This window comes from Corapipo altera, unplaced genomic scaffold (assembly GCF_003945725.1).
Source record: "Corapipo altera isolate COAL_440 unplaced genomic scaffold, ASM394572v1 61411, whole genome shotgun sequence".
In the NCBI taxonomy this organism is placed as follows: Eukaryota; Metazoa; Chordata; class Aves; order Passeriformes; family Pipridae; genus Corapipo; species Corapipo altera.
The window spans coordinates 10,316,348-10,340,554 of NW_020884875.1; the positions used below are offsets into that span (position 1 = coordinate 10,316,348).

Sequence of the window (24,207 nt, forward strand, 5' to 3'; positions counted from 1 at the left end):
AGGGGTCTTCAAAATGCAGCTGAAGAGCAGAGCCAGCACTTCTCTTAATAGTTTTATGCTTGCCATGCAGAAGTTTCCACATGCACTCAAAATATTTTGCAAATCTGCAAACAAATTTAAAAAAAAAATCTTTGATTTCTGATCAATGCAATTCTGAATATTTCATTTGTCAGCAGTCATATTCCCCTGTGCTCCTGTTCCTCCTTCTCTTCCTAGTTAAAGTCTACCAAGTCTACTTCAAAGAAATCTAACATGCAGCTGATCATTGCTGAGATTATTTCAAGATATCAGTATATGTCTCTCTCTATATATACATATAGATATCAGTACCAAAATCACCTGTTGGGATGTCCTCAAACCAGACAGTTTGATACACAGCTGGAAGAAAGCAGCTAGCTCACAATATGGACATTTCCAACATTCCACCTCGATTTCTCCCATTAATTTCAACTGGATATTTGGAGCCGTCAGGAGGGAGACCCTCTCCTGATGCCCGATCCTGGCGCAGGTCTTTGCACATAATTATGCAAAATAAACAGGGTTAACAAAAAAAAAAAAAAAAAAAAAAAAAAAAAAAAAAGTATGGAATTCCACCCCCTTTTTGCCGACCCCGCCCCGGGGGGAGGGAGCCCCACTAACCCCGGTCCCGCCCCACTGACCCCGGTCCCGCCCCTTACAGCTCCCAGCCTCGCCCCAACCCCCGCCGGGGCGCCTGCGCACTGCTTCGCGCACGCGCGCGGGGGCGCTCGCCGACCGTCGGTTGCTGTTCCCGGTTCCTGTTCCTGGTTCTCGTCCCGCTGCGCTGCCCGCGGGGGATGAAGTGCCCCCGGCGCGGGGCAGGCGGGCCGCGCCCGAACGTCTAAGCGCCCGCAGCCGCTCCGAGCAGGAGCTCCCTCCTTGCCACCATGGAGCAGCCGTACGGCGGGCAGGCCCTGGCCGCCGGCGGCGCGCTGGGGCCCGTGGATGTGCCCAGCGCCCGGTAACGCCGAGGGGGGCAGCGGCCGCTTCGCTGGGTGCTCCCTCCCTCAGGGGAGCAGCGGGATCGCCCGAGGGGCGGTGGGGGTCGCGCCCTCCACTGAGGCCCCGGGCCCGCGCGGTCGCGGCGGGTGCGCGGCGGCGGGTGCGAACCGGCCTCTTTCCTTCCGCAGGCTGACGCGGTACATCGTGCTGCTGTGCTTCACCAAGGTTTTGAAAGCCGTGGGCCTGTTTGAATCCTATGATCTCCTGAAAGCGGTCCACCTCGTACAGTTCATCTTCGTAGTGCAGCTGGGGTGAGTGTGCACGGGGTGCAGCCTTGTGCCCTACCCTTACAACGTGCTCTGTCTGGGGTGTTTTGTGAGAGCGTCAAGCTTGTACCTTGCATTATTTTGTTCTAGATACTCAAGGAGTAGAAGGCATAGCAGTGAATCCAAGAAATACTCTGTTCGCAGGAGTGTTTTTGCTGTACATCTCTGCTCACTGTAATTTCAGTATCTTCGAATGTCTCAAGCTGGAAGGGATCCATAAGGATCATTGAGTCCAACTCCCTGCTCCTCACAAGACTACCTAAAACCATATGACCAAGAATCTTGTCCTTGGGTTCTGACAGGCTCGGTGCTGGGACATTTTCCCGGGAGCCTGTTCCAGTGGCTGGCCACCTTCTCAGTGAAGAACCTTCTTATAACATGCAATGCGAAGTTTCCCTGGTGCAGTTTCATTCCATCTCATGCCCTGTCACTGTTCACCAGAGAGAGGTCAGCACCTGCCCCTTTGCTGCTCCACAGTTATAGACCACAATAAGGTCGCCCCTCAGGCTCCTCCAAACTGAGCAAACCAAGCAACCTCAGCTACTCCTTCTCCTGCCCTCAAGACCTTTCACCATCACAGCTGCCCTCCTCCAGACACACTCTAACAGTCTGATATCCTTCTTATAAGAAGTGCCAAAAACTGCACACAGGACTCGAGGTGAGGCCACACCTGTGCAGTGCAGAGTGGGACAGTCAGCTCCCTCAACGAGCTGGCGATGCTGTGCTTGATTGTAAATGCACCTCAAGGCACAGCTGACCCTTTTTGCTGCAGGGGCTGATTCATATTCAACTTGCCATCAGCCCAGACATTCGATAGGGCTGCTCTCCAGCCTGTTGTCCCCTAGTTTGTGCATACATGCAGGGTTACCTGCTCTAGATGGAGAACTCAGCACCTGCTCTTTTTAATTTCATACCATTGGTTATTGCCCTGCTCTCTAGCCTTTCCACATGTCTCTGTAAGGCCAGTCTGCCCTCAGGAAACTTAAGTGTTTTTCCTACTTCAAAATTGGTCATGCTGTGCCAGTTGCTCTGACTGGTAGCCAAGTACTGCACAACTGTACACACACTTCCCTCCACCCCAGGGGGCTGGAGAAGAGAATCAGGAGGAAAAATAAAAGCAAAACTTGTGGGTTGAGATAAGAACAGTTTAATAATTGAAAGTTTTAAACTAATAAATTATTAATAATATAAAAAGTGAAAAAAATATTAATAAAAGGGAGATAAAAAAATGCAAGAAAAAGTAAGTGATGCACAATACAACTGCTCACCATGCACTGACCAATATCCAACCCATTCCCAAACCATGATCGGCCCCCAACTCTAGGTACGTCCCCCAGTTTATATACTGAGCATGATGTTCTTTGTTATGGAATATTCCTTTGGCCTGTTTGGATCAGCTCTCCTGGCCATGCTTCCTCCCATCTTCTTATGCACCTGCTCATTGGCAGAGCATGGGAAACAGAAAAGTCCTTGGTTTCGAATAAGCACTACTGAGAAATGACAAAACATTAGTATGTTATCAACATTATTCTCGTACTGAATTCAAAACACAGCCCTGTAGCAGCTACTAAGAAAAAATTAACTCAATCCTAGCTAAAACCAGGACACTCAGGCATGTCTATTTAATTTTCTTAACAAGAGTGCAGAAGATAAGCTTTCTTCTTTATAGTTTGTATTCCTGTAGTTCTTGTGAGTTTCAACTGCTATTTTTCCCACATTGAGGGCTAAGGTGTAGAAACTGATAGCATATATGAAGAAACAACCTTTGCAGACAGAATCGTGCTTCATGTTTATATGATGCCACGTGGAAGAGCATTTATGTAATAAACTTAGCAGAATTGGAATATTTGGAACTTTATTTTTTTCTTTTGTTTAAAATTCGTTTATATATCTGCACTTCTTTCTTGCATGTTCCCAAGCACCATAGTCTTTTTTCCCCCATCGCTTTTGATCCCAGTTGAAGAATTTGTGTTCTGTGTCTTACCATTTCTAACAGGACTGTATATACAGCATTCTATATACGAGTAACCCTTTGGGTGTATCTATCTTGATAATAAAAATCAGAGTATTATTTCTCCTCAGAACTTCTGAGATCAGTTATTTTGATTTTTGTAAATCAAAAATAGCAATTCTCATTAGCAGTTCTCTCAAGAACTTGCATTTAAAGTTGACCAGAACTGAACTTCACTTGTCATCACTGTAGTACTGGTATGTGACACAAGTAATGCATCAGGGAAAGTAAAAACCAATGAATGTGATCAGCGTGGCCTTTTAATGAAAAAATTGTAGGGAAAGCCATTTTGTAAACTGAGCCTGATATGAGAGACCTAGTTATTTAGAACTGATTTGGATAAAAAGCTGACAGCTAATACACTAATAGCGAAAACTTTCTTCATTTAACAGGTCTGCATTTTTTATGGTTTTGTTTCAAAAACCATTTTCATCTGGCAAAGTGGTGACCAAGCGTCAGGTGAGTTGACATATGTAATAGCGATTGACATCTTTGTAAATATTCTTGGCTATGTGGCTCTTGCCAAAAGTGGAAGTAGAACAAAGATTACTCCACTTGGAAGATGTGCTAACGATTTCTAAAAGTGTGTAACTAATTCAGTGTCTAGTGCACAAAAGCCATCAGCATTTTTAGCTTTTGTCAGCTCCTTTTGAGAGTATAGTGAAAACATTGGTCTTTATCTTCATACAAGCATCTACTTTGAGGAATGGAATTTTCAAAAAGAGCTTAGTCTATTTAGCTGACTTAGACAGTCAGAAGGGCAATTTCTGGACTGCCAGAATGTTGAAATGCTCCAGTCTTGTCCCCCATGACAAAAGAGTCCTTTCTTCATGTGATGAGGGGCTGATCTAACTGCTCTTCAGACCTTTGTTGAGTTCTCAGTATCCTGAGGAGTTAGAGTAGGCCCAGGTTGGAACCTGCTGATTTGCAAGAAATAAATTTTCTTCACCTGTTTGTTATTCATCTTGGTTTTATGTAATTGTGTGTGCAAAACTCGACCCAGTGTGTGTGCTAAGTAGACAGAATCTGAAGGATAGCATGGTCCAAGTGTCAGCTGCTTTCATCATTAGACATGTATGGCTGAATTTTAAAAATGTGAACAGGAATAAACTGCATCTTTCATTTGAGTTCCAAAAAATCTGTCCCTATATGGTTTTACTATTGCTAAAAAATTTAAAATTCTGGATTTTGAAGATATGATGTTTGTCGTAGGTACTTTACCTGGTTACAAAGCACATGATTTCCCCTCAATTTCTATAGCTACTGTGCTAAAAGAATGCTAGTAATGGGGTGCTTATTTTGAAACTGGAGAAAATGATAAGGAAATACCTTTCCTTTGCAGTGGGTCAGAATTTTTAAGCATGCCGTTGTCGGATGTATCATTTCACTCTTGTGGTTTTTTGGCCTCACTCTTTGTGGACCACTGAGGTAAATATATCTACTGTAAATATTGTTTTTCTATTGTCACCCTTCCCTGTCTTGCCCCTTTGCTTTCTGTTTTCTGTTTGTCAGTCCATGATGCTAGCCACTTGATGTATTTTTTGAAAATTTAAATGAATCCTTATGCTTTTTCCTGTGAATTCTTTTGTGGTTGGGAAAATCTACATATAATTTCCATAGAACTGGTAATTTTCTTCGCTAATTCTTTGGTGAGATGCCAGTGAAATTCTTGATAGTGCTTAAAGGCATGATGATACATGAAGGTCACCATCTGTTTTACTGACTGTAGTTTTCATAATTTCCCTAGTCTCGTTAGTGTAATGCCAGTTGCTTACTTTCCTCTTTGAAGTCCATGGCTTGACAGCTAGTGATAGCAGCTGGTATTCCTGTGGCAGGTGACTAGAATCAATTTATGCACTTGTTGCAGGGTACTGCTTTATCTGGTCGGCCGTGTGGACTGTGTTGGAATTGGGTAACATTAGTGCACACACTCAGAGTAAAATCACTCGTGCTGTTTACTAGTAGTACTGACTGAGTAACTATAAAAGAGTAACATTAGACTTACAAAAATTAAGGTTAATATATTGGAAAGCATCTTCCATTAGAGAGAGGAAGGTAAAGACTTAAATGATACGTTTTATGAAGGTGAAGTTTTATCCTCTACCCAGGAGAATGCATACCTGAGAGTCATAATACTGTGATTATTTATGTTAATGTAGTTAATACTCTAGTGCCTCTCTGGATACTGGCATTCATCCCAGACAGAACCGGTAACATGGGTCCTAGCAGGTTGTATTGCTATGCAGAGGATTGCAAAAGCATTTGGTGAACTTGACAGCAATGATTACTTTCATGTTCTGCTTGTGGAAGCTGTCAGTACAAGCTTGTTATAGTCAGCCTTTGCTGTCTGAAGGAGATATAAGTTAGAATTCGGTATTTTCAGCAATTAAGAGGTTCTGAGGTGGGATAAACTACTAGACCATCAGCACCTCAATGAGAAGGATGTAATACTACTGAACAGGACCTCTTTTTTTCTAGGAGCCAGCAACTGGTTTAGATGAGGTATTGTAATGGGAATAATACTTCCATCTTGAGCAAGTTAGTGTCTTGTTGTGTTGCTAGAAGAAAGTACAGTTTAAAGTTATCTATAAATGAATAATTTTAATCTGTTCCTTGAGCTAGGAAGTCCTCATTTTTTTATATGTCTGCTATCTGCAGCTAGATCTGTCTGCTGGTGAAGGCAAATAGATTTGCATTTATCCTTCTGAATTGTTTAAACTTGCTGTTGAAATCACATGATAAATCTTTGGTATGTCATTAATTTTAGCTGAAATAGTATATATCAAGGTTGTGAGATAAACTCATTGTAAATGGACTTAGGTGTTTTATTTCACTTTTTTATAGGACATTGTTGCTGTTTGAGCACAGTGATTTGGTTGTACTGTCACTCTTTAGTGTCTTGTTCACAAGCTCAGGTGGAGGACCAGCAAAGGTATTTAAAAATCTATTTTACCATTTGTTGAAGATACTGAATGCTATAAATTCAAATGCTTCTTCAGCTGTGTTTTGGATCTATGTTCATAGAAAATGTGCTTTTTTTAGTTTAATTAGTGGTGAAATTGAGAGAAACAGTGGGTGAAGCTGTGCATGCTCTGTAGCAGATACCTGAGAAGTTTTTCTGTTTGTAGGCAGAAAAGAACCTTGAAAATTATTTTTTCACTTCAGCATTCTTTGTAATGGGATTTTGAGTTCAAAATGACAAAAGGTCATATGTTCATGTAGTGGTCCTCACCCTTACACGCTGAAGTCCAGCAACACAGTCTCCAGTGGCTGGTCTGTACTCTTCAATGTGTTTAGCTTTTCACATATTCTGTTTTTTTTCTGCCAAAATGTTCTGTAAGTACTTTCATGTCTGCCTGATCCTGTATGTGCTGAATATTTGGGCCCAGTCTTTCCCTGAATCAGAAACCTCTACTTGAGATATCCTTTAAGTCCCATTACACTCACTTTTGCAAGGTGTGCTCTAAATGTGCCTAATTACCCCTAAATGGAATGAGCTTATCTCAACACCTAGTAGTCTTGTCCACTTCCACTCAAAAACAGTAAGAGTTGGAGGAGGATACCTACTGTCATATATCTGAGGCTAGAGGACTTGCTGTGTAAGAGAAGTTTCACTTTGATGCCACCTCAGGCTGGGAGTTCTGAAATCTCTGTCTCAAAGCTGCACTGGACTCTCCTAAGTGCTTTTAGGCTGGCCTTAGAGTGACTAGCACAGTCATCTGCTCCAACAGAGTATGCATACCCCCCTCAACCTGAGAATCTTAGGGCATGCAACATGAAGATCTTCATCTAGAAAACATATTATTTTTTCCAGTCAACCACCCAAAGAGTAGAGGTAAGAGCTTCAGAGAGGTTCTTTGTCAATCTGTATCTTAGTGGCTGTGTTTGGCAATTCAGCTGCATGGCTTACGGCAGCAGAAACAAGAGAGCCATGACCCTGTCCTCTGAATCATTTCAGCTTCATGAAGTGAACTGGTCAGCTGACTTTCTGAAACAAGAATATGATAGCTCTATTTGTCTTCAAAAATTAAATTGTGATAGTATTTTTCAGATATAGAGCTCATTGTCTTTCCAAAATGATGAATACCAAAATTCCAGTGGCTTAAGTCTGGGTGGTGAGAGCTCTGCTAGCTGGGATTTCATGGCTTCTTCTGCCCTTTCCCCACAAAAGTACTGCAGAGCTGTTCTTTCTCATAGCCTTTGCGTAGTTCTCTAGCCTTTTCCTCCCCTAGGACAAAATTTCACATTTTGTCCACCAGATGTTGTTTATAGCTCATAGATGTTACAAAGTATTAAATCATCAGGCTGAAGTAGCAGTGCATTCTGGTAGGCAGAAACACACCATGAAGAAGAAAGTAATCACACTTGAAGTTTGTAAGATACAGGCTTCTAGCCTGCTACAGTGGTAATGTGTCCTGAGTTATCTCATAAATCTGAAAACCAGAAAAAAATGTGAAATTATATCGTCAAGATCACTTTCTTAAAAAAATGGGTGTTTCATTCATGTTTTTCTTACTGAAGTGTGCTTACAATGATCATGAAGCAGGGAGGGAGGGGACTGCTTTTCAGGATTTTTTAAATAGTAATCTGTTATAGCAAATTATAAAAATATTTTGGTTTTTTGTTGATTAGCTGTTTGTTGTTTGCATTTTTTTACAGACAAGAGGTGCTGCATTTTTCGTCATAGCTGTCATCTGCTTACTACTTTTTGATAATGATGACCTCATGGCTAAAATAGCAGAACATCGTATCCTTTATTGCTATGTGTAAGAGCAAGTGACTGTTATTACTGGAGCAGAGAGAATGTGAAATTGAGGATACTGAATTAAATTATAATTTGAAGTGATCTTGAAGAAAGTTTTCAATTGATCATCTCATCATAGTGTACTGACAAAAAATAGTACATCTAACAATGGGCAGTAAAAATAATAAATTTTACAAAAGAAGGGTAAAACATGAAATTACAGTTGCAAACGGTATATTCTGGAACCTCATTGGTTAATTCACTTAGTTTTTCAGTGAGTTGATTCATAGAAAGGCCTGAATAAGAAGGGACCTTAAGAAAGACCCTTAAGATCATCAAGTCCAACCATTAACGCAGCACTGCCAAGCCCACCACTAAACCATGTCCCTAAGTGCCACATCTACATGTCTCTTAAATACCTTACCTCCAGGGATGGTGACTCAGCCTGTTCCAATGCTTGACAATCCTTTCCATGAAGAAATTCTTCCTAATATTCAGTCTTAGTCTTCCCTGGTGCTACTTGAGTCCATTTCTTCTTGTCCTTTCTCCTTTTACTTGAGAGAAAAAACTGATGTTGTTACAAACTCGTTTCAGCTAGTTGTAGAGAGTGCTAAGCCTTCTTTTCTCCAGACTAAACACCTTCAGCTGCTCTTCACACATGGTCACCAGCTCCATTGCCCCTCTCTGGACATGCTCCAGCACCTCAATGTCCTTCTTGTAGGGAGGTACCCAAACCTGAATGCAGGATTTGAGGTATGGCCTCACCAGCGCTGATAATCACTGGTCCTGCTGGCCACACTGTTGCTGGTAAAAGCCAAGATGCCACCTGGGCACACTGCTGGCTCATGTTTAGCCACTGTCCCAACAGCACCCCCAGTTTTCCATCCACTCTTTTGCAAGCCTGTAGCACTGCCTGGGGTTGTGGCGACACAAGGGCAGAACCCACCGCTGGGCCTTGTTGAACCTCGTACTGTTGGCCCAGGGATTTAGCCTGTCCAGATCCCTCTGCAGAGCCTTCCCACCCTCCAGCAAACCAGCATTCCCACCCAGCTTGCCCTCGCCTGCAAACTGGCTGAGGGTGCATTCCATCCCCTCATCCAGATCACTGATAAAGATATTAAACAGGACTGGCCCCAGTGCTGAGCCCTGGGAAACCCCCCTGGTGATGGAATGCCAGCTGGATGTGACTCCATTCACCACCACTCTCTGGGTCCAACTATCCAGACAGCTTTTCTACCCAGGGAACAGTGCACCCATCTAAGTTATGAGCAGCTGGTTTCTCTGAGAAAATGCTGTAAGAAACAGTGTCAAAGGCTTTACTAAAGTCCATGCAGACAACTTCCACAGCATTTCCCTCATTCACTAGGCAGGTAATCCTGTCATAGAAGATCAGGTTGGTCAATCGGGACATGCCTTTCAGAAACGCATCCTGAGGGCTGAGCCTGATCCACTGACTGTCCTCCATGTGCCAGCACACCTTAAAGCTCAGTTTGCTTACTTCTGCGTTCTGTGGTCTTTTGCTACTTTGCCTGTTCTTTGGTTTAAAACAAAATGATCAAATGAAGCTCTTCCTTAATTTTTTTTAATTTAGCTGAGGGGCATCATGACAGTGCTCTTACCCATGTTCTCTATACAATCATTGCTTTCCTGGGTGTTGCAGATCACAAGGTAAATAACTTGTATTGTAGAAGGTTAATATTTATCTAAGTTTTGTAGGTAAGAATTTCACCAGCTCAGAGCTAATCCAAACCTAAATCAAACCCAAAATTAGAGCATCCCTCCCCCCCATATTGGAACTGAACTAGCACTGGAATTTTTACATCTTGATAGGAGTTTGAGCAGCTTCAATACAGCAAGCCAAACTGTACAGTGTTCAACCTCTGTAGCTGATAAGGACTTTGCTGTAATGCATAACCTAAAAAATCTCATTAAAATTATCATTAAGTATTCTGTCATCAATGTTCTGGATGTTCATAATGCTTTGCATACAAGCCATTTCTTACTTACTTTTGGAGTCTGTGTTTTGTTGCTGCTTCTTTATCTTTCCCCAGTCTTTCCTTTACATTAGATTTGTACTTGAAGACACAGATGTTGATACTTCTCAGCAGCATAGTCCTATTGTAGTTGGTGATATGACTAGCTGAGTATCGTAATCTTACTGTACAGGGTTGATCCAGCTGATTGAGTTGTTGTGTTAGCTTAGTCTTGCTGCTAAAGTGGCTGCAGTGAGGACTAAAACAAGAAAAAAATACAGAGCAGCTGAGAAAGTATCAATAAAAAAATAAATGTTAGACTGGTTAATGGTGCACAAAAGCAAGTGTGATCTGAGGGAGATAAGATGCTGTGTGTGCATCTTGTAACTAATTTGTAGAACAATTTTGAAAGAAAGTAATGTGGAGAAATATGATACGGTGTGATTAAAGGTAAGTGGATGAAAGGTTATGAAAGGCTTAGAGGTCAAGGTGATGTGAACCTTTGGGGGTTTATGGATACTTTCAACATGTTTTTAATAATGGAAGATAAGAAAGCAAGCTTTGTGAGATTTTTCGTTTTCCTAATGTGCTGTTTGTTACCATTTCACTGGTGTTGTATGACAACTGACACTACTGAGAGTTTTAAAATTCAAGTCATATTAGGCTGTTGTGAATAATGCTAAGGTATAACCATGTTACTGTTTTTAACTAAGCAACAATTACGGGAAATATCCTGTCTTTAGCTTTTATTGCCAAGTTAAGGAAAGCACATTAATCTTTTCTCCATGTAAGTGCCACTGTGTTTGGAATGGGGGTTTTGGGTCTTCAGAAATGCTAACAGTTTCCCCTTATGTTTCCAGGGCGGAGTACTGCTTCTGGTACTGGCATTGTGCTGTAAGGTTGGTTTTCACATGGCTTCCCGAAAACTGTCCGTAGACGTAGGTGGAGCCAAGCGTCTTCAAGCTTTGTCTCATCTAGTTTCTGTCCTTCTGTTATGCCCATGGGTCATTATCCTGTCTTTGACAACAGAGGTAAGATAACAAGTACAAAGATAAATAATTTTTTGTAATGCTTGACAAGTGAAATTTAAATATTTCCTTTAAAATATCTTTAAAATTACCGAAGTTCATGTCTTTATTTTTGTAGTAAGCTCCGTTTGAAATTTTTTCTTTATGTTTCCTTCTATATTTTGATTTTTATCTGTGTGATACCTTAATTTCCTCTTTTGTGTGATAACTTTATTTCATCCTTCTAGCACAGATATTATATCTTGGGTTTGTCTACAAATATTCCACAAGTATTAACAACCATATAAATACAGAACTCTTTTATCTCTAGGGAGTAGATTATTTATTGTGTTTTAAAAACATGTTCTTTATGCCCACATGCGTAGGCAGAGTAGACCATTACAAACATAGTGTTGCATGTGGTGTTGCTTTTAAGAACATGAAAGTATTTAAAATAAGGTACTGTCATGCATTTTAGATATATGTGTCTTTCTGTATCTGAGATGTTGGTTTTATACGATAAATTGAAAGTATAGAAGTATTTATGTTTTGATAGATTACTGAAAACATTTGTAATTCAAGTGAACTACATGTAATACTGTATATACAATCACATCAAAAGGTGAGCAGTCCTGTTTGAAATTTATTTTTTGTTACAGAGTAAAGTAGAGTCTTGGTCTTCTCTCATCATGCCTTTCATAACAGTCATCTTTTTTGTTGTGATCCTGGATTTCTACGTGGAGTCCATATGTTCTGTGAAGATGGAAGGTTCCACATGTGCTCGATACGGATCCTTTCTTACTTTCATTAGTGCATTGCTTTTTGGAAACTTTTGGACACATCCAATAACAGACCAGCTTCGAGCTATGAACAAGCCACCACACCATGAAAGCACAGAGCATGTTCTTTCTGGAGGGGTGGTAGTGAGTGCTGTCTTCTTCATTTTGTGTAGGTATTCCTATCTAAACTGCAATAAATGTTGTCCTTATGACTGGGAAGCCAATCAGAAAATTAAGGTGTGCAGAAGTCTTTTGGATGAGCTTTTATGGATTCTTTAATAAGAGGGCCTGTAAAATTTTGCTCTTTTATTGTCTGTATGAAAAAAAAAGAAGGTAATAGATCTGTTGTGGAAGTGCTGATCTAATCTTACATAGCAATGAAATCTAATGATAAACCTCAAGATGAAGTTGACAGTCACTTTGCTGCCTGCAGATTTTATACAGACTTTGATTACCGATTCAACAAATTATAAAAAAGCTGTAAATCTTGGAAACGGCAACAAACACTTCAATGCTTTCCTTGCAGCTGCCAATATCCTGTCCTCCCCCTCCAGGAAGGGGCAGAAGGGTACCCTTATTGGCTATTCCCCTGAAGGCACTCCTCTCTATAACTTCATGGGTGATGCATTACAGCAGAGCTCTCAGTCATTGCCCCGGTTTATTAAGGAGTCACTGAAACAAATTCTTGAGGAGTATGATTCTAGGCAGATCTTCTATTTCTTGTGCCTAAATCTGGTAAGTGCATGGTCTTTTCTTCAAACCCAGTCATAGTAGTGCATACATAATATAGAAATAAGAGTTATTATTTAAAAGGTTTCCATAATTGATTGTTTTTAAAGAGACTTTGACAGAGTAATTTAATTAGATGGTACATTAAAATAAAAGATTCTTATACTAATCTTACAGTAAGGGGCAGGTCACTGATTTGTTACCACAGGCAGCACTGGTTCTATGTGTAACTGTTACACCACTAACTAAATACTTGTCTGACCCTGTGTTTAACGCATCTCAGTGTTGCCAGCAGGTAAGCTGAAACTGATAAGGCCTTTAAGGATGGACACAACAAAACAGAAGGTGTGGGATTGATTAGTGTAATTTTGGAGTAGGCTGGTTTTATTTCTAGCTTCTCTCTTTATCGAATAGGTAAAGATAATGCAGTAAGCAATATTGATAGAACCTCATTTGCAGAGGTCTCTCTTCATTCTTAGCCAGTTATCCAAGAAAATAAGGGGAGAAACCTGAAACATCCATTATAATTTTATGGTGTTCCATTATGGAATGTGAAAGAGAGGAAAAAAAGTTTTTAGGCAGACATATTAATCATAGTAAATTGTTCAGGGAAAGTATGTATTAAAATTGTTTCCATGTGTACCCTTCTCAAAACTAATTCCTAAGATTTAACAGTCAACCGGTGAAGAAAATGTTTACGTAACAGATTAATAGACAGCATGGCTTTTACACTAATAATATATCAGGTCAGACCTCTTACACTGTTTAATGGCAAAATGCTTAAAATTTTATCTGCAGAACGTCAGTTTAAAATTCTAAATGAAAACTTAAATTTACTCCTGCAGAGGGTTGTTTTCTAAAGTGTAAGACTTTAAGGAGGGTAGATTCAAAAATGTGTCTTCATAGACTTGGAATGTATCACTTTTATTTCACTGGAGGAGAGAAAAAATGGTCTAGAAATACTTTGAACAATACTTCTGAAAAATATTGAGTGTTCTATGAAAAGAATTTTCTGCTAGCTACCAAAACATTAATGTACAAGTTAATATTTGAGGAAAAATTCAAACTCTATTTTGTTTTAGGCTTTCACTTTTGTGGAGCTTTTTTATGGAGTATGGACCAATAGCCTTGGCCTTATTTCTGATGGATTTCATATGCTTTTTGATTGTTCTGCATTAGTGATGGGGCTTTTTGCAGCTCTGATGACAAGATGGAAAGCAACTCGCATATTTTCCTATGGGTATGTGCATTGGATTCTTTAAAGACTATTTGCAACTTACTTTCCTTGCTCATTTTCAAAATGCCCCGCCATGTTTGGGATGTTTTACTAGTGCGTGCTTCTGTGGTTTTTTTGCTGTATCTCTTCTCTTCCATTTGGACTCATGCTGTTCTCTTCTTACCCCTGTAAAAAATGTGCCTGGAATGTAATTTTCATTTATCTCTACAAGTTGTGAATATTATTTAGGAATTACCTCATTTTTTATATGCATGTATGTCAAACAAAAATATATGTTAAAAGTCAGCGTTCAGCTAAGGATTTAGATTCTGTTGAAATAATCAAGCTTTATATGGTTGCATAGCAGTTTAGCAATTTGAAGCCACGAATGGGCATCATATATGAAAAAATACTTACATTAATAGTGCTTTATTCCATTGAAGTTTGGACAGTTGCAAACTGGTAACCTCTTGGTTAGAAATAAAAAACCTCAGAAATTGAGGAATGATTTTGTGGCATTAAGAAAAATATCATAGCTATCATAATGCTGTATTAAATATAATTTTATTTATTATAACTGAGATTTGTTCAGAATACCCATTCTTTACTCTAAAAAGTACCTACATTTACTTTCAGGTATGGACGTGTAGAAATTCTCTCTGGATTTATTAATGGCCTCTTTCTGATGGTGATTGCTTTCTTTGTCTTCATGGAATCAGTGACCAGACTGGTGGATCCTCCAGACATAGATACAAACATGCTAACTGTAAGTTTTCTCACTCTGTTTGAATGTAGTTTTGCAGTTATGGTTTGTTTATGTTTGTCTCCAGAGTGACCTTACTGAGTCCTTCTGGAGACTTAAAGGAGCCAATAAGAGAACTGTAGAGGGACTTTTCACCTAAGCATGGAATGACAGGAAAAGGGAGAATGGCTTTAAACTGAATCAGAATAGGAAGAAATTCTTTACTTTGAGGGTGGTGAGGCACTGGCACAGGTTGCCCAGAGAAGTTGTGGATGCCCCATCCCTGGAAGAGTACAAGGCCAGGCCAGATGGGGCATTGAGCAACCTGATCTAGTGAAAGGTGTCTCTGCCCATGGAAGGGGGTTGGAAATAGATGGTCTTTAAGGTCCCTTCCAACCCAAACCATTCTATGATTCTATCAAAACTGCATACTCAAGGGATCTAAACTGTGCCTTGACTTTTTAACAGATTATAATTTTAAAGTGCAAACTACATCTAATTTTAAAATATGAAAATATATAGGGTTGAATGTAATTTTATTATAACAGTTGAGAGATTTTTGTTCCTAAGATGTTGGAGCTCTAATCTTTTTAGAAGATGGTCTTTCTACAATAAAATATAGTAAGGAAATAGTCTGTACAAGACTAAATTTGGTTCTGCAGTTATGTATACCAATGTCAGTTATTACAGAAAAGATTTTAAAATACTAGACTAAGAGCTTAGTATCTGAGAAACCTTAAAAATGGACCAGAACCCATAATATTATGCAGATTGTGCTACTGTGGCAATTATGATGATCTGCATAGATAATCTTAACTATACCTGTGTCTCTCTACCTTCCACAGCTTCTTCAGGGGCTCCCCTCTTAATTTTTCAAGATAGCATCCCTTTCTTTCTAATACAATAGTTCATTTTCTTCAAATTATTTTTATTATGGAATTCTGCATATCTAAGCCTTTATTGGTTGCGTTTCCAGCTTCAGTTGTTTGCTCTCCCACATACGCAAGAATTTTTGCTCTCCTGCATTCTTCTGTAACAAAGATTTTTTTTGTAGGCACAAAAATAAATGTGTGTTGCTGAAATCAAGGCTTGATTTTTATTTCTGCTTTCATTTTGATCTTCACCATTTGGTCCATTTTCACTACTGATCCTGTTTCTTGGGAATGGATGGTGTTACCCTCTCAACATGAGCGCAGTCTGCATAGCCAAGGAAAGGTCTACTAACCTCTAAGCAGGACTTGTTTAATTACTTCATTAGCTGGAATTACTCTTACTGCTTTGCTAGTTTTTCAAGAGAAGAATAGAAAAATAAGCAAGCAGATAAAAAGCACAATTCAACCACAATTCAACCAATAAAGCACTAGTTGCTGTCTTAAGTACAAATTATGTATCTCCTTGTTAAAATATGAAAGTTTCTTTTTTTTTGGTGGGGGGCAGTGAAAGCAAGGGAAAGCTTATATTCAGACCACCGTATCTCTTTTTGAAATGAAATAAAATTGATCAGCCTTTCTTAAACAAAATTTGTTATCTGGTCTTGATCTGTGAATATTAGGTTTTGCATTTAAGTGGTGGGGTTTGGGTGGGATTTTTTTGGAGGGTTGGTGGGAAGTGGATTTTTTTGCAAGAGGAAGAAAACTTTTTTGAAACCATTTTATAGTGAAAGGAATATGATGAGGGATTCATATTAGAATAACTCTTGTGTTGCTGGAAAACAAATTTGATTGCCTGGGAGGATGCAGTGAAGTTAAAGACTTTTTTCCCTCTCACAGCCAGTCTCTGTTGGAGGGCTGATCGTAAACCTTGTCGGTATCTGTGCCTTTAGCCATGCACACTCCCATGGAGCCTCTCGGGGAGGCTGTCACTCCCATGATCACAGCCATTCTCACCACGGGCACAGTCACAGCCATGGGCACAGCCATTCCCACAGTGATCATGGGCACAGCCATGGACATTCCCATGGGTCTTCTGGAGGAGGCATGAATACCAACATGAGAGGCAAGTACAGATTGTTGAATCATAAAGATGTATGTGATTTCCAGCAGACTTTGAAGATTTTCAGAATCATACCCAGTACTGTGCATCAGGAACTCTCCAGGAGCAATCTGACAGCCTTTAGATGTGGTAGACAGGAATTGCTCAAACCGTTTATGAATTTAACTTAAAGAAACTTAACTTGAAATGTTTCTTTTCGTGGCTTTCTTAGATGTGGTCAATACCAAAGGACCAATAAAAAGCAGTAATCTACAGTCTTCACCAACATTAGTAGATGGCCATTCTAAACTTTATTCTATAAGCTTTAAGTCCTTGTTTCTAAGTTCAACCTGGAAATGGAAGTACCAAATCTCTGTCTGTAAAGGTACTACCATGTTTGTAGGTATCATCTGGCAGCTGGTTGTAAAAACACTGGGGAGGGAGTAAGAAGCAGGAGAACAAATGCAGACCAGGAGTCTAGACTATTGTGATTTTTTATTTGTGACTCAGAAGCTAAGGTGGTAAATACAAATCTTTCAAATCTGAAATCATAAGCTAACAGAGATGGCAATATATATAAAACTTCAACATAGAATTTTTTCCCTAGTAGTTAAAAAGTAGTTATTTGCCAACTGTCTGGCCTATAAGAAAAAAAATATATAAAGGAATTATGGGGTTTGTGTTAGCCTGTCAGGATGTGTCATAGTCTCATATTTTATTGGTTATTTTATGTCCTAATTCAGTTGGTTATCCTGGTTATTCATACTCATTATGTCTGCCATTTTTGTAAAGTCTGCCCGTACTCGTATTTTAGTATTCTGTACAATTCTAACACTTAACTAGCACTAATCTTAAAAATGCTTAGAGGGTATTTTTCTATGCCCATTGAGTGTACCTTGAGAATGAACCCACAATGAAAGCAGTATAAAATATAAAATTCCTACCAGTAGCAAAAAGACAATGTTCTTGTAAAACTGGAGCAAAATTGGCTTACAAAAACTGAACAATACGTTAATATATGTCCACATTAACAAGTCAGTACATGTACACTGATCTTTTTATTCCTGGTTAAGGATCAACAGATCCCTCTATAGAGAGTTAAATGATTATGATTACAGTACAAATCCCACTAACAATTTAAAGACATTTAGTTAAATCTGTGGATGCCTGCCTAGATCATTGGCCTATAGAGTAAAAATTGTTTTTATGATAATTTATAATTAAACATTAGAAAAGCTAAATGTTTTGTGTATTTTGCCCCAGGTTAGGCAGAGGATATTTGGTTTAGCTTGAGAATATTTAATAAGTTTTACTGTATTTTTCCTATTGAACATATACATACACTTTAGACAGAATTGTTAATCACTGCATTTATTTTGTTTTCAGGTGTATTTCTGCATGTGTTAGCAGACACTCTTGGCAGTGTTGGTGTTATTGTATCCACGATATTTATTCAGCAATTTGGATGGCTCATAGCTGATCCACTCTGCTCTCTCTTTATTGCTACATTGATTTTTCTTAGTGTTATCCCACTATTGAAAGATGCCTGTCAGGTGCTTTTGTTGAGGATACCTCCGGAACAGGAGAAAGATCTGCATGCTGCTTTAGAAAAGGTACAATTCTAAATGTTTTCGTATACAAACATACAAAACTGTAACTGTTTTTAATAATTATTAAACTCAGGTAGTTCAGTCTGACAATTTCCACTGTCTTAGCTTCATGTCTCAAGTTGTTTAAAATCTATTTTGCGGAGATGTGACAGGATTAGTAGTTCTACTGATAGAAGTTGTTTTGCAGCTAAAAAGACTCGCACTGCTTTTTGCTTTTATGGGTAGCTTTTTATGGGTATGATGTAAGACAAGTATGGTAACAGTGTGGGAAACGTATTTAGTAGTAACATGGCAGTTCCCTGAACCTTGCAGCGAACAGTTCAGACTACAGGATTATATCATGAGACTGTAATTTCAGGTTTTCTAATTTGTCCATATCACGAAGGGCATACTGGTTCACATTAGGTAGGATGGCAAAAGTTAAACTGTTTTTTCTAATTACTTTCTCATTCTAGATAGTTCTTTTCTGTCTGCTTCAGTACAGCATCTGCTTTGAGGCTGTACTCGGTCTTTGCTGTTGGCTTATTTTAAGTTCCTGCCCAGAATATAGTGTGGATCTCAGTGTAGAGAACTCCTCTCTGTAAAACAAAGAGTTAAAAGTGCTTTGACAATACCATCAACTAGAGGCTTCAAGGAAGACTATCCTGAATGTGTCCTGTCAGTTATTAGAGGGGGAAATGTGTTCTTTTCTACATGAGAAAGAAAAGGACAGATGGAACTTGTCTGCGAGAGACTTCTGTAGTGACAGGAAAGTGAGGTGCAGAGAGTGGTTTTACTTTTTGATGAGGGAAGTAATTCTGAGAGGCTGGGGAAAAAGAAGGCACTTTTTGAAAACAATCAAAGAGCAATTCATTAAAAGGTAATAGGAAAAGCATTTTAAAAAATACATGATGATAAAACAATAGTTGACCCCAGCTAGCAGCCAGGCATTCCTACAAGCCACTTGCTCACTCTCCTCCTTTACCAGCACCACCACTGCCAGTGGGACAGGGGAGCATAAGCAAGAAAACTCTGGAAACAATATAATTTAACAGGTAGAGGAAGGGAAAAGTGCAATGCACCACCTCCCACAAGGAGGCCAATATCCAGGCAGTCTCAAGTAACAGCCACCTTGGAAGCCAGAATCCCCTCTTCTTCCTCTACCCCAGTTTTTATTGTTGAGCATGGCATTATATGGCATGCAATATCCCTCTAAACAACTTGGATCAGTTGCCCTGGCTGTGTCCCGTCCCTATTTCTTGCTCACCCACAGCCTACCCATCAGGCAAAGGCAGAGTAGAAAAGTAGACGGCCTTGACGGTGCCCAGTACAAAAGAGAAAGACTTAACAGTTCAGCAATATCCAAAATATTTGTGTGTTATCAAAAGAGTTGTAGGCAGAAATCCAAAACACATTGCCTTATCAGCTGCTGTGAAAAACCATCCCAATCAGACTCAGAACAAAGATCAATTTGAAAAATTATAAATTGTAGAAAGAGTTTATGTCTGAATTAAGTTCAACTGTGGTAACTAAATAGCTGCTAAATAGTGAGGTAACAGGTGCCCTAGAAATGGGAGATGCCCAACTCACATTCTGGTTACTCTGTCCATGTATGTTCCTGTGATGTGTACACTAAATATGGGGGGGGGGGTTTTCTCATCCTGTTTAGCGTTGTGCTCTTCTGGGGTTTTCATTTAGTTTGACTTTTACCCTCCAGTATTGGACAGTAGTAGCAAGGTGACCTTTCAATACTAGATATTTATGAATATGGCTTAGTTGAAAAGCTGCTATGCTACACAACTTTGTTTCCCTGTGAAATATTATCCACCAATATCCATGAACATACACAATTTTAAAATGAGTTCTTAATTGTTGCTAATGTAATTTCTTTTCAGATTCAAAAAATAGAGGGAGTCATATCCTACAGAGATCCTCATTTTTGGTGTCACTCTGCAAGTGTTGTGGCAGGCACAATACATGTCCAAGTGGTATCGGATGTGATGGAACAGAGAATTGTACAGCAGGTAAGGTGCAAAATTTTTGGACTCTAATCTCTTCATTTCCTACTCATTAGTCCTTTTTCAGTCACAGACTGAAGTTAAAGCTGCCGTGCATGATGTTTTTTGGTAGCTATCCATTAATGTCTCAGAGCTGGTCTCTAACACTGTACTGCCCCTTGCCTGCTAGCTTGGAATCAGCTACATAAAGAGTTGTTTGCTAGAACATCTGCCTGAACACTCACTGTTGAAAGTGGCACTACATCTGCTCGGAGAAAAGAAGGGGTCATGGAAAAACAGGCCTGCAAAACAGGCAGTAAACAGTAGGGATATCTGGATGCTAATCATGAGTTTATAATTGCATTACCGCTACCTATCTGCCTTGGGTTTTTCTTTTCCTTCAAAAGATACGTATTTCCTTATGCAAGACACTAAGAATTATCCGCTGTGCAGAAGTTGCAAAGCCATACCCTCTGAAGCTAGTCTTTGCTGTCCAGAAAATTGAATTCTTCATTATCACACAGAATCACAGAATCAGCTAGGTTGGAAAATACCTCTCAGTCCAACCTCTGATCTAACATCACCTTGTCTACTAGACCATGGCACTAACTGCCACATCCAGTCTCTTCCTAAATACTTCCAGAGACAGTGACTCCACCACCTCCCTGGGCAGCCCCCTCCAATGCCCAGTCTCTCTCTAAAGAACTTCTTCCTAATGTCTAAACTAAATCTCCCCTGGCACAGCTTAGGACTGTGCCCTCTTGTCCTACTGCTGGTTGTCTCGGAGAAGAGACTGATACTCACCTGGCTACAACCTCCTTTCAGGGAGTTGTAGAGTGATAAGTTCTCCCCTGAGCCTCCTCTTCCCCAGGCTAAACAACTCCAACTCCCTCCGCCACTCCTCAAAGGACTTGTGTTCCAGTCCCTCCACCAGCCTCAGTGCCCTTCATTGGACCACAGTCCAGCACCTCAATGTCCTTCCTAAACTAAGGGGCCGAGAACTGGACACAAGATTTGAGATGCGGCCTAACCAGTGCTGAGAACAGGGGAACAATCACTTCACTGGTCCTGCTGGCCACAGTATTCCTGATAGAGGCCAGGATGCCATTGGCCTTTGTGGCCGTCTGGGCACACTGCTGGCTCATGTTCAGCTTCCCACCATCAGAACCCGAAGGTCTCTTTCTGCCTGGCTGCTCTCCAGCCACTCTGTGCCCAGCCTGTAGCGCTGCAGGGGGTTGTTGTGGCCAAAGTGCAGGACCCTCCACTTGTCCTTGTTAAACACCACACCCCATTGGATTCAGCCCATTTATCCAGACTATCCAGGTCCCTCTGCAGAGCCCTCCTGCCTTCCAGCAGATCAACGCTCCCCCCCAGCTTGCTGTCATCTCTATAAGTTTGCTAATGGTACACTCAACCCCCTCATCCAGATCATCAGTAAAGATATTAAATAGAACTGGGCCCAACACTGATCCCTGGGGGACACCACTAGTGACCAGCTGCCAACTGGATGCAGCACCGTTCACCACCACTCTCTGGGCCCGGCCCTCCAGCCAGTTCCTAACCCAGCACAGAGTGCCCCTGTCCAAGCCGTGGGCTGCCTGCCAGCTTTTCCAGGAGCATGGTATGGAAGATGCTGTCAAAGGCTTTGCTGAAGTAATGATTATGATAGGGGTTTTTTTCCTGTACAGCATTTCAGAGCCAGAACACTGCAAGTGAGATATGTATGAAGTGTAATACTAATGTTAACCATACTGTTCTGTTCAGGTCACAGCAATTCTGAAAGATGCTGGTGTAAACAACTTAACTGTCCAAGTGGAGAAGGAGGCTTATTTTCAACACATGTCCGGACTCAGTACAGGGTTTCAGGATGTCCTTGCAATGACTCAGCAACTAGAATCCATGAAATACTACAAAGATGGTACTTATATCATGTGATACAAAGTTGTGTTCACCACAGGAGGTGTAAATGGTGAAACTGTTAGATTCCATATTTGTATTTTTGCCAGGAGATCTTGAACATACATGTACAGGAACAAATGTACTATATATTTGAATTTTTTTAAGCATACTGTCTTTCTTAATTGGATCAGAATGCTTTTATAAAGGAAATAAGGACTTGAATATTTGCTGTATATATGAAAATAATTGAAATCTTAAATACTGTACTTGGAGTTTATTAAACAGAAGTCTTGCAACTTCTAGCTGAGCATGGATATATTCCATACTTTCTCTTAAATGTGGAACATTTGTATTGTATTTTGTTAGCAATGGGAAATGGAAATAGTTTATATCAGAATGCAAACATGATCAACTGGAGAATATTTTTCTTTTTTTCAAAGATAGCATGAAGACTTTGAATGAAAAAAAATACATGTTTATTATGGGGAGTGAAAATCAGGAAGCCATTTGTTTTGCACACTGTGGTAGATAATAGAAGACTACAGTTTTTTTATTATGTCTCAGCATACAAATTTGATTTCTAAACTTAATGCACCAGAGCAAATACATGTTACCATGTTACATTTGTATCAAATTATTTTTTAAGAAGAGAAATCCACAGGTTAACAGTGAGAAATTGGGAGGGGCAAAAAATGAAGACACTTTTCTCTTTCCTGGGAAGACTCAGAATCATAACTCAAACAACTCTGTAAAATAAATCTTTTGTACTTTTTTGTATGAATAACTGGAAATGCAACAATTTGAAGTGTAAAAGCATCCTAGCACTCAGCTAAACTTTGTCTCTTCAAGATACGTTATTTTTACTTAATTTTTTTACTTAATTGTTTTAGTAATACCACAACACAGCTGCAGATGTACTGTAGCCAGCGATACTTTTGTGTATTACGCAAGGATGCAGTCCAGGTTTAGAATACCGAATTGTGACTGTAGTCTGGGACCTGGCAAGTTGCTGAAATGGACAGTAAATTGTGATTTCTTAACTCGTAGGTGCTTCTCTTGTGATTGGAACTTTTTATACAAACTGAGTGGTTTGTTTTGTCCCTCTTAAGTGAGTTTGTTCCTCCTGTGGCGTGTTAAAATGCCATCTGCAGTACAAGACTGACTTGAAAAATTGTGGTCAGAAAGTTTCTAGAAGTTGCAATTGCATTTGTGTTGAATAATGAAGAATGTGTGCATAAATCACAACTTCTCATATCTCAGGACAGTGCTGCAGAGCCAGCAGCCTTCTCAAAGCTGGATCCTGGGTTTTGTCCATGTACACATTTGGCAGTGTTTTTTTCACCTTGTCTCCTTCAGAAGGCTTGTCACTTGAATAGCAGTGCTACAGTTATGCTCAGCCTGTAAGTAGAGTGGATCTTTTGGTTTTGAAAACCATTCTCAAACAAAAAGCTTCAGTTAATATTTACATGTGCCACTCCTATTTTGAGAGGATTGTACTGGATTTTACAGTATCTCACCAAACCTCATTGTCACAGGTAGGTGAAAAGTGGAAGGGGGGGTTTGATTCTGTCTTTTCAAATCATTAGGTCGACATAACTGAAAAGCGTTTGTGCTTGCCACAGCTTCCTCTGAGCAAAATGCCAGTTTCCTACTTCAGCTGCTAGCAGCAGAACCCAAAACAAATTAGGTGTCTGGGACCACGATCATGGCAGTGAAGATGAGCTCATACCTGGATAATTCACAGGCAAGTCACTTGTATGCAGAGTTGCAACAAAACGCTTTGAACAATTAAGTTTAAAGGAAACTCCTGCAGCAAGCAGTATGTGTGTACGTAACGGGGAAGAAGTTAATGTTTTTCAGTAATATTTTATTTACTGCATCTTGACTTTTCTAGTTACCAAAGCACTCGAGACGGAAGGACGGCAGGGAAGTGGGGGCGGTGCCCGCACAGACGGCCCGACCCGCCCGCCCTCAGGGCAGCGCCGTGGGCGGGGCCGCGGCGGCCAATGAATGGCGGCCGTGGGAGTTTTTAATTGCGAGGCCGTCACGCCAAGCTTCATCCATCGGATCCTATTGGAGTTCCGTCTCTTCTCGCGGTTCGTCTGCCCGATCCTGCCGGGGCTCTGCCTGTCTCTCTGGTGCCGCTGAGCCCCGTCCGTCCGGTCCCTCTGCTCCACCACGGCCACAAGGGCCACCCGAGTACGTGCGGGAAGGGCCCGGCACAGAGTGGGGTGGCGGGGGTGCGGAGCGGGGTGTCGTCCTGG

General features: G+C 40.4%; 1 protein-coding gene across 1 annotated transcript; it reads left to right on the forward strand.

Moving 5' to 3' along the window:
* Positions 1-737: 737 nt before the first annotated feature.
* On the forward strand, positions 738-22,382 carry SLC30A5 (solute carrier family 30 member 5). Its single transcript, XM_027635015.1, has 16 exons — positions 738-979; positions 1,149-1,271; positions 3,690-3,756; positions 4,640-4,725; positions 6,142-6,229; positions 7,957-8,044; positions 9,633-9,709; positions 10,875-11,045; positions 11,681-11,969; positions 12,327-12,535; positions 13,612-13,769; positions 14,382-14,511; positions 16,257-16,482; positions 17,845-18,071; positions 19,943-20,071; positions 21,809-22,382. Exons 1-16 carry the CDS (start codon positions 906-908, stop codon positions 21,977-21,979), a joined length of 2,313 nt encoding a protein of 770 aa, XP_027490816.1. The 5' UTR covers positions 738-905; the 3' UTR covers positions 21,980-22,382.
* Positions 22,383-24,207: the final 1,825 nt, after the last annotated feature.